Source organism: Nanorana parkeri, unplaced genomic scaffold, assembly GCF_000935625.1.
Source record: "Nanorana parkeri isolate BGI_ZX_2015 unplaced genomic scaffold, ASM93562v1 scaffold25, whole genome shotgun sequence".
NCBI lineage: Eukaryota > Metazoa > Chordata > Amphibia > Anura > Dicroglossidae > Nanorana > Nanorana parkeri.
In genome coordinates this window covers 3,321,006-3,331,969 of record NW_017306293.1, presented here as the reverse complement: position 1 = coordinate 3,331,969, position 10,964 = coordinate 3,321,006, and the positions used below count along the sequence as shown (strand labels likewise).

At 43.5% G+C, this 10,964-nt stretch overlaps 1 protein-coding gene across 4 annotated transcripts in view; it reads right to left on the bottom strand.

Moving 5' to 3' along the window:
* The window catches only part of MARK2 (microtubule affinity regulating kinase 2), a 122,564-nt gene extending 116,890 nt beyond the window's left edge, over positions 1 to 5,674 (bottom strand). For all 4 annotated transcript variants that reach the window (XM_018565339.1, XM_018565347.1, XM_018565354.1 and 1 more), the window contains exon 1: positions 5,296 to 5,674. In XM_018565339.1, the coding sequence (XP_018420841.1) occupies positions 5,296 to 5,364 (69 nt within the window). In that variant the 5' untranslated portion in view covers positions 5,365 to 5,674. The remainder of the gene's footprint in view (positions 1 to 5,295) is intronic.
* Positions 5,675 to 10,964: the final 5,290 nt, after the last annotated feature.

Genomic DNA, 10,964 nt, shown 5'->3' with positions numbered 1-10,964 from the left:
ACAACAAATCACAGAGACTTGGGAGGCTTCCCAGGAGGGTGAAAGAGGATCCTACTGTTACCCTTGACCTTTTGGCCCGAGCAGTGCTTGACAGTGGGCTCCAATTCTTATTCAAAAAGCAGCTACCCAGATAGGTCCGTTACATAAACATAACTTACAGGATGAATACCCCAACCAGGTTTTGAGCCACAAGGCTCAGCAGGAGGAATTGATATGTGCTGAAGATTTTCAGAAAGGTCAGCAATGAAAACCTGTTCCCTAGGAGTCCCGGGTACTAAATGAGACACTAGGCCAGAATTCTTCACTCCTGGCTGAGGTAGACTTCCTGTCCACAAGTCCTTCAGAATGCCCATATACTCAAAAGTGAAGTTTTACAGTCTTATAGAGCTTAGAAAGGGAAGCATCCAGGCAGGGCACTTACTCCAGAGCTGGATCTTTATCAAAAGTAAACCAATGTTTCAGGCTGATAGAAGAAAATTGGAGTTACGTACCTGGTAACTCTGTTTCTAGGAACCTTCCAGGACAGCATTAGAGAGATAGGCTCCTCCCACCGGAAACAGGAAACACATCACCCACACCTAGAATAAAAAGAGTACCAGCCTAGCACACCTCAGTTAAAACATAAGAACCGAAGGATACCACATCACTAACTCCGTCTCATGGAAGATGTACACATACAGAATTTATACATATGTATATATGTACTTCAATCTCACAAAGTATGGCATCTCGCAGCAAGCCACAAAGTACGGCATCTCGCAGCAAGCCACAAAGTACGGCATCTCGCAGCAAGCCACACCATTAATCGGGTGGGAATCCCTGCTGTCCTGGAAGGTTCCTAGAAACAGAGTTACCAGGTACTTGTCCACCCCATTTCTCATGCCCCCAACCCTGAGAAAATAACCGGTAAAAGGAGTGGGGAACTCCCCCTCTCTTACCTTAGAGCTGCCGGCACCAAGATCCCCCAGATCAATTGATGCCATCATGGTATTAGAGTCTCCAGCTGAGCCCCCTGGCCCCTCCGACTCCAGCTCTTGTGCCCCACCATTGATGCCCCCCCTTGCGTGTGTGGGCACCGCAAGGGCCTTGCGACTCACTGTTTCCACTGTGTTGGCCATCTGTAGCGTGGCCGAGCGTTAACTGAGGCTTGGAGACGCCGGATCATATGACCCTCGCACCCGGAAGTGACGTCAGACGCCCGCGGCGAGTTCCCTGCTCGCTAGCACGTTGGCCTAGGAAAAAAATAACAAACGTTACGATGTCCTGCTCGGCCGGAGGAAACACAAAATAACTGAGGTGTGCTAGGCTGGTACTCTTTTTATTCTAGGTGTGGGTGATGTGTTTCCTGTTTCCGGTGGGAGGAGCCTCTCTCTCTAATGCTGTCCTGGAAGGTGACTAGAGAAAAAGGCCTTTTTTTCTCAGGATCAGTCCACTGCTTGCGAATGGAACAAGACAACACTTTGTGCACCGGAAAAACTCTGCTCTTTTTCTTCTGTACACCCTGATACCGCTAATCGTGCTTAGACAACGTAACCTTCTCCTTATGAATATCTAAGGTACCATAGATGGCCCCGAGTAGGTTATCAGCACCCTCTAGATAGCTTGAATCTGGAAATGCTGAACGGAGCGTTGTCACGCCATTCTGAAAAGGACCAGGGTCACTAATCCCTCTGCATTATCCATCTTAAGCAAAATTTCCCGTACAACTGACAACACATGAGATGGGGACCAAAAAGGAGAACTATGGGGTTAGGGCTTTCCCCATGGTTCTCCTAAGGGTAACAGGAGGACACAAACTAGCGTCCTCCCGTTACCCAAAGCTCAGTATACTGAGACGCCGCAGCTCGCGGTATACTGAGACACCGCAGCCGGAACAGATCACGACAATTATGTCTGGATCCACCCAGCTGCGTGAGTGACAGCTGGCTCTGCCTACCTAGAGGCAGAGCTAGCTGTACCCGCCCCCTCCCCTGTCAGTCAGCGCTGGAGGATCGAACAGGGGAGGGGGGAATAGAGTCCCTTCCCCTTCACCTCTCTGCCGGCACAGGATCGAGAAGTGAGCAAGCGCTGGTATTTGTTCGCTCCCTTCCCGATCTACTGAGCCGACCTGTGACAGTTTCATTGTCACAGGTCGGCTCAGATTATGAGGCTGTGTGAAAATCACTCACCTCATAATTATCCTTTAAGGTGCCCATACACCTTGCGATTATCGTTCGATTTCCGAACGAGATCAGGTTTTCGTATGATAAATCGGCCAGTTGATGGGAAGTGATCGAACAGTATTAAGGCTGTGACAAACTAAACGCGGAGCGGGCTGCCTTCACGTGCAGTGTGTCATGTAATTTTCTCTCCGGAACTTCAGCTTGCGAGAGCTCGCATAGCTGAACGTGCCGAGATAAATATTTTCATCTTCAGCCAATCGGATTGCACATATAAACCCCGCGCGTCACGATGCGAAGTCCAGCCGGTTGTTACGCGCGAGCCGATTGGCTTAAGGTGCCGTCATTCATCTGCCTGCACTCGGCTCACACACTGCTCCATGCCTGACAGCTTTGCTTCGCTCTGCATGGTTTTGTGTGCAGTGTGTCACGGGCTTAACTGTACAACTGGCCAAATTTCCTTAGGTCTGGCTGGAAAACTTTTTTTGAATCGTAAGAAAATCGATGGATTAGTGCCACTTTCAAACAGGGGGGAGAAAAAAAAATTGCAACATGGACAATGTGCATGGGCGAACGAAAATCCATTCTGTCGATCGACGAAATTTGGTCAGTTAGTATTGCTATCGAATGATAATTGAAATCCACATTGGTCTGTGCATGACGTGGTATTTGTGCAGAAAAACATGTAACGATAACCGCAAGGTGTATGACCAGCCTTAGGCACAGAGGCAGATCTCATGTCGGCAAAACGGGACCTGAAAGATTTGAAGGTGGACACGAATTCCTCCTTAACAGACGAGAGGAAGTTGCTGTAGACATTAGCAGATTCCTCTTTAAGTGCATTAGTAAAGTACGATTGGCAGAGGCCTATGCCCTGGTGCCTTTCAACTTGAAGTCACATACAGCACATTTCCTTTTTGGGGATGTTCACTCTAGACTTCTCAAAGGCCTTGGTCTGAAAGGAAATCAGCAAAGCAGTGGAATATGACATGCCTCCAACTCCTTCGAAGACACACATGGGGAGAGGCCAACAGTGCCCCGCCACAAAAGCCCAACACCAAGGGGTCCCAGGTGACAAATATAGGCAGCGCAACCAAGGAAACAAAATACAGGTACATCAAGCATTGGCAACATACTCTGGCTCTCCTCTTCCTCCTGCTTTTAAAATAAGGCTACAGACCAAAGCCTTCAGCAACTGGAATGATGCAAGCCAACCTGAAAGTGATGTCTGGCGTCAAACAGGAATGGATAAAGCTGCGATAACCCCCCCCCCATGGCACATTTGCAGGCTATTGCACATGCCCCAGCTGTCACACACTGCAGGGAGGTAGAATGACTGGAAACACCACAACCACATCATAGCCACCTATGCATGGAAGTCCCTGTTAAGGAAGAGAGTCTCCTCTAGACAAGGCCTCCACTAGGCACTGAAGAAAGTAGTGAGACCATGCCACACACAGCAGGCAATACAAAAACTGAGGAGAGAGTAAAAAGATCCTCTTTTAAACATTTGACCATGCAAAAGGTTTTATGTACTTGGAGGAGCCTCTGTCTCCTATGCAGTCCTGGAAAACAACTATGGGATTAAAACTTTTACTAGAACGATATATCCACAATGCAGTCGCATCAAATTAAAAAATGGCTAAAGTTAAGGTGCCCATACACCTTATGATTATCGGACGATTTTCGCATGCGATCGACTTTTCGGCCAATAATCGTATGTGTGCATTGCAGTCTCCAACCGACAGTACTGTACAATCGGACGACTTTTGACGGTCAAGCATGTTTGAAAACTTTGCTAGATCGTACGATTGTCGTAAGGTTGCTGGCGTTTCCGTCCGTCAAAAGTCGTAGTATCTACACTGCGCTAACAAAAATACTGCAAATCAATTACCGCATTTCGTCCAGGTGCTTTTCGTTAATTACGGCTAAATTAATCTTGCGATCGGGGCAGGATGGGGCTGCCGTACGAAAATCGTACGACTATTCGATTGGACGAAAAGTTTTGTCCGATAATCGTAAGGTGTATGAGCACCTATAGACTCTCATCTAGGCCTCTACAATGAAAAGTAGTATTATTTGGCAATTTTCCAAACATTGGCAGATCACCAGACACCGCAGTCTATTCCTGCGCATTCAATCATTTTTTATCAAACAGCATTTCAATGAGACAGATTTGTGATCACCTGGCAGAAAAAAAAAAAAAAAGACTGTTTCAGGAAATCAACCACCACTTCTAACATCCAACGTATGTGCCCATGGACACAATTTACAACACACTGGAAATGGTTTACCAAGTTTATCTATGAATCCATCATAATTAAATAACAAACAAGCTATACAAGAACAGGAAATTTGATTCACGGTATCAAGTTAATTTGAACTGAAAAGAAAAAGGAAGGAGAGCAACTGACTGGCAATAGACCTAATTTTCTTAACTTTCAACAAGTTCATTTGACTTCCACAGACGGCAAGACCCTTTATTATTCAAAATCAGAAAAGATTAAAATACACATTGAGCAAAGAGACTGTAGATGGTGATAAATAGTAGCAGTTTTGTTATGCTATCAACATAAAAATGGGGAAGAAAAAACACATTCCTTTACTATGGAATGACCTGTCAGTTTCACAAACTCCATGGCCAAGAGGACAATGTCAATGCGTTACCTTCGTTTTACTATTAACACTGCTCTCGCAAGGCCTACAAAGTGCTTTATCTTCAACCCTAGCTAATGGCCCCTCCTGAAAATCAATTTACACGGTGAGATACTAGATTAACTCATGAATAAACAGGACAGCTTTACAAATATTAGTGCTGTAGCTAGCACGTCAGAGCAAGAAGATCAAAAGTAATCTATAAACCAAACTAAGTTACAGACACCGAATGACACCAGCACACTGAACACTTCAAATTGTAGTTACCACAATTAACACAATCCTTTTCAAAAGTGCTGTAACCTTTTCGCTTCAATCATAAATGTATGCCGATTGTGTATGCATACTATAGTATTACATGTAACTTCAATACCTCCAAAATACATAGTAACCTAACAGGTATACAAACTTTGATATAACTGCACACTAAACACTAGGTCATTCAGCAGAAAAGATACGTGAAATGAAACTGTTTACAGACCTCATGTGAAAGCAGGGGGTTCATACAGTCAGGATGATCATGACGTTTTGCTGCTATGTCCTCTAGCATGGCTTTTCAAAGCAGAATCCCACTCATGTAAATAAAAAGGCTTCAGCCAGATTTTTTTTTTTTTTTCTTGTAATCCGTCAGTCCAGACTTTGTGGCAAGGGGGAGGGAGGTACACCTACTTTGCTTGCTCACGTTCCCTTCTTCACTGAACTCAAAAGCAGGAAGTTACCACCCTGAAATATCATGCAGGGAGGAGAGCCTGACCTGTCCCCTCCTCACTAGGGCAGGTAATGCTGGTGAGACACACGCTGACATCATGGCATTCTCAACCAGTGTACAGCAGCCCGGATGATGCAGTTCTCGCGAACACACACTGCTTCAGAGTAAGAGAAAGGTAATTCTTCCTTTCCCAACCCCCTCATCCAAGCCAAGTTCTGCTCCTCCTCTTCCTATAGAGGACACTAAAGCTTTGCCTTGTCTGACTGTTGAATCTTGTGCAACAGAGCAGAGAATCAGGAGGGAACTGGAAGATCACATTATTTGCCTTTATCCTCACAAACAATCCCAACAATAGTCAATGACCTATGATTGTGTATGTGTGTGTTTGTGAGAGAGACAAATAGATCAGCCAGCAGACAGATGACAAGTGCTAGCTAGATTACAAATTTATTCAGATTTTAGAGATTCTACAGACAAATATTTATACCTCTTTATAAAGCAATACCACCAGAAAGCATCATTTCAAATAGAAATGTATGCTGGCAGAGAAGTTACATTTTAATTTGGTGTTAGACATCACATTCATTCGTTTATATGGATGTGCCGGTAACTTTTGTCTCTCAAAATCTGGAAAAATATGCGAGAAGGGCCCTTTCACACAGGCTGATCAGTGCACGGACCCCCTCCTGATCGGAGCGGCATGGAGCGGATGTCACCGCTGTGACGTCTGTGTCCGTACAGTTTTTTTCCTTCATCTTGCAATGGAGGAAAGAACTGAAATGACCGGCCCCCATGTCTGTGTATGGGGAATTGGATAAAAATGGACATGTGTCTGTTTACATCAGATTACCCCCGATATGGCACGGTCGTGTCCAACGAAACGGATCTCTGATCTGTTTGTTTTTTTCCGGACCTGGCCGGAGTCGGGGGTAACTGGGTGTAAATGGACGCCTGTCTGTTTACACACGGATGCCCATAGACTTGCATTGGTCATCCAATCGGGTCCGCTTGAAAAACCTGACAGGCGGACCCGATTGGACTGCCCGTGTGAAAGGGGCCTTATAATATATAAACCGTACAAATTGATTTCTCAGCACATTTGTTTTATAACTGAATATTTCGGACCCCAATTATGCCAGGGCCCCTTTTCCACAATCAAATCATCTGCTTATGTGTCTTCTGGCATCAGAAAAGATGCTAGTGCTTAAATAGGGGTGGGCAATTCTGGCACTCCAGCTGTGCTTTAACTACAATTCCCAACATACCTCTGGGAGTCACGCATGTAACTGTCAGTCTTGCAATGCCTCATGGGACTTGTAGTACCACAACAGCTGGAGGGTCGGAGTTGCCCACCAACATTTAGCTAATTTTTGCAATAAACATATTAGAACAATTGAATGCAATAAAATTCAACCAATGTGAACTTTATGGAGTCAAATGATTGCTTTTCAAGATCCTTTAAATCAAGTGCATCTATAATCATTTATTGGTACATGTATGAACAGTATACCTCACATGTTTATGCTGCTATCTTCGAAATCTTACTCACTCAGCAAATTCTAAATGCACATATTTTCTTGTACATGTGCAAAACAGTAACAATTGACAATGCCTCAGCTCTGTAGGCACACAACACACGGCTACAGGCTTCCAAATTATTACTACTACCACACACATTTTGTTTTGTTTTTTTAACAGAAGAGTAACAAAACAAAGCCGTCTAGAAATCAGAGGCAACTCTAGTAAGATGTTTATCACATCACTCTCCCTTCCCTGCTTCCTAAAGAATGCTAGAAAGAAAGCTCCCTGCCCCCAGACAGAACATGACAAGAGAAACCAGTTCTCTGCACAAGGAGGGAAACAAAACAGCTTCTTATTTTCATGTGTAAGCTCACAAAGCAGAGAAGTAAAAGATATGGTTCAAGTATAAGCAGACTGAATTGGTAGTGTAAGGACAGGACATAGAGCGGACTATACTAGCTGCAGACTTCCTCCCAATGATAACCCTGGGAACCCAAAACCTGTGCGCTCTTTAATGCAAATACCAACTTCAGCTTTCTAATCAGCAGCTGCAGTATAGCTTAGTAATTTCCTTCACCAACAGGTTCAAGTCAAAACTGGAAATAAAGTCCCATTACATCAGCTCAAAGGGAATCTGTGTTTTGCCCAGGCAGGGCAAAGCAACAGGTTCACTTTTAAAGTTTATGTCAAGGCAAACTTTTTTTTTTTTTTTTGGGATAGTGTAGGGAGGGGTTAGAGCCTTTGCCAAATTTTTATCGCTATCTGTTTCCACACTTAGGAGAGTCACCCCATTACCTGAACTGGGGTGTTCTAGAATAATAAAATTGCTTGCAAGCAACATTTGGGAAATTGGATAACCTACAACAGGTTAAATGTTTGGATAGGACATGAATGTGCTACATATGGAAGGCTTTCACAAAGCCCGTAAATGTAATACTCCAGTGTAAACAGTCCCCCATCCAAACAATAACTGGCAATTTCCAAGCATTTCCCAAATTCTGAGACTGCTACGAAATGTTTGGAAATGCTAAAGGGAATGAACAGGTCCTTAAGAATACTGCACAATGACTGTGCTCTGCAGATCCTTTTTATCACAAATCTACAGGTGAGGTCTGCCCTGGCTGAAAGTCAATGGACTCTTTTATGAGATCAGTAAAAACTCCCTTTGCATTTCTATCCACAGGCACCGATTTTTCAAAAATCATCAGAAGATCCAGATGTCTCTTCCTTGCAGTATGCCAACCTAGAAACATTGTGCACACTATAGGTGTACAGAACTGCCCAGAAGTGTCCTGATGTGTGACTGCTTCCCCTAGAAGTCTGCACTGAGCTACCATACAAATGTCAGTGATACTTCAGGTTTCAGCTCAGCGCTTCTGGTTCAGAGTTATCCTAAAAGCTGGCTATGCAATTACCTTTCTCTTCATCAAACCTATTGATTCCCTTTCCTCGCTAAACAGTCTGATTGGGTATTTAGCTGCGGCTGTTGAATACCTCCAACAGTGACTGAAGCTGATTGGATACAGACGCCGTTCAGCTGTTTTGGACTAGCTCCTTTGACAAGAGTCGAAAAACTGAGTTTTGTCAAATGCGGACGGGCCACCAACAGCCATTTTTGACTGATTCAGCAGGAATTTGCCAAAATTCAAGCTGTATATGGCCACTTTAAACCCTGCTCACACTGTGTACTTCCTAATCTCCTCGGCTCCATCTAGAGTGGGTAATGTTGTGCAAACGGCATACCCCAGCTTTTCTGCTGGGTGAAAGATTTATACATCAGCCCCCAAGTGATCCAAATCCTAATATACATGCCCTCATATTATCGCACCTTAAACCCTTGATTTATCTTTCCTGTAACAGAACATACCAGCACCAGGATTCTACCATTGCAAAATTACATATACTTTCTAAGATTATGTGTGCCTAAAGGAATGCAGGCTCTGCTGCTTTTCTTTTTTAAATACACCATTAAGAAAATATATATATTTTTGAATCCTAATAAAACAAGGGGCATAATGTAAAAATCATACAATCACAACATACAAATGCAAATAAAACACGCATTATGACGGACTTAAATCCCATCACTGTTGCATTTAGATTCCTCCAATATATTTCTGATTAAAACTTGCATGCCCCACAAATTAGGGTTCCTGTTAAATTCCGCCTCATCTTAGAAGATTGTACAATTATATTGTAATTTCTGTTGTTGACTTTGACAGCAGGAAAACATAACTACATTGTGAATTTCAACAGTTCGCTATATGCTGTGGAGGGCAATCAGTGTCCAGTGTTGCCATTAGAAGGCAGTGAAATGTCAGGATGTGAATGTAAAAGGTGCCCATACACTGTACGATTATCGTACAATAATCGCAAAGTGTATGGAAGGCGTTCAAACGATTCTACTGTAAGATCGCACGTCTTCCGTCGAACAAGCAGGCAGGAAAACACGCCGAGAATCGTACGATTCTCGGGGGGTTAGTGGCATGTTTGCTCGACAACTGCCGAACGGGCCGGTGTGTGCACGCGCACACTGCCCTTCAGCATTGCAGTCATCGGAAGCCCGCCTCTCAGTGGGGCGGGCTTGCGATGAGCGCAAGTACGACCTGCCTGTCCAAGATGGGAAGATCGTACATTTATTATTACTTGCAAGACAAAAGTCTTGCAAGGGTTGTACAGTGTATGGCCACCTTAATGTGACATTAAACCCTCAGATTTTTTTAACATAAAACAATAGTGTAATGTGTGCTTTACTGTAATCCATGGTTGTTTCCCTTCTCTTTGCTGCTCTTCCTTTTAAATCTGTATCTTTTCTCATGCTCTGCAGAACTTCTGTTTTGCAGCAGACTGCCTTGTCTCTGGAATGGATACATGGTGTCTGTGTGTAGGCTTGCAACCTGAGCCAGCACTACAGGAAGAGGCACTCAGCTGCAAAAGGGAAGTTCTCCCCAAGCATGAGAAGAGATACAGATTTAAAAAGGAAGAGCAGCAAAGAGAAGGGAAACTACCATGGATTACAGTAAGGCACACATTACAGTATTGGTTTATGTTAAAAAATCTGTACCAAGTGCTTTCCATTCATTGAGCGCTGAGGCTGCTGAAACAGAAATTGAGGATTTGGGGGTCCTCAATTTCTTTTCTATTTTAAAAGAGAAATGTCAGGGGTGTGTTTGGACCCCTCCTAATATTTCCCCGAAGCCCCCCCAACAGTACAAAATAATAAATAAAATAGAAAAAAAAATATTTTAAAAAAGTCAAAACTGCCCCCCCAACCAACACACACAAACACACACACATTATTAGACATGTGCGAAGACTAAAAATTAATTTCAGATCAAATGAACGAAAACTAAAAACTTTTCATTCATTTCATCAAACAAATGCCATTTTGAATTCAGCCATTGGTGTGTTCTGGAGGCAGGGTGCATGAAGTCATATAACACCGCACGTGTTGGGCGCCGCCATCTTGGTGTATATCTAGGTATACACCAAGATGGTGGGGCCAATATCGGCGTGTGACATCACCTGACGCCACGCATATGGCGTCATGTAACGTCATGCTCCCCACCTCCAAGATGGTGGCACGCATTCACAGAACATGTCGGTGGCCAATATGGCCGCCGCACATTCTCAAACAATTATTGTGCTTGAATACATTTTTCGTATATTCGGACATATAATAATTCATTAATTTACATGCAGTCTGGGTTTTGTGTTCTGTTTTCTATTTTTACTTTTCTAGATGCACTTACTTGAAAAAAGGGTTGGCATGACATCCTGACACTATTTTTATAGACTCTATTTTAGTTTGACATTTATTGTTTGCCTTCTGTTTTATTTGATAAGAATACTTATATTGTACCTACAAGTTTAATACCTTTGAATAAAAGTTTTATTTTTATCATACTTTTTAATATGAT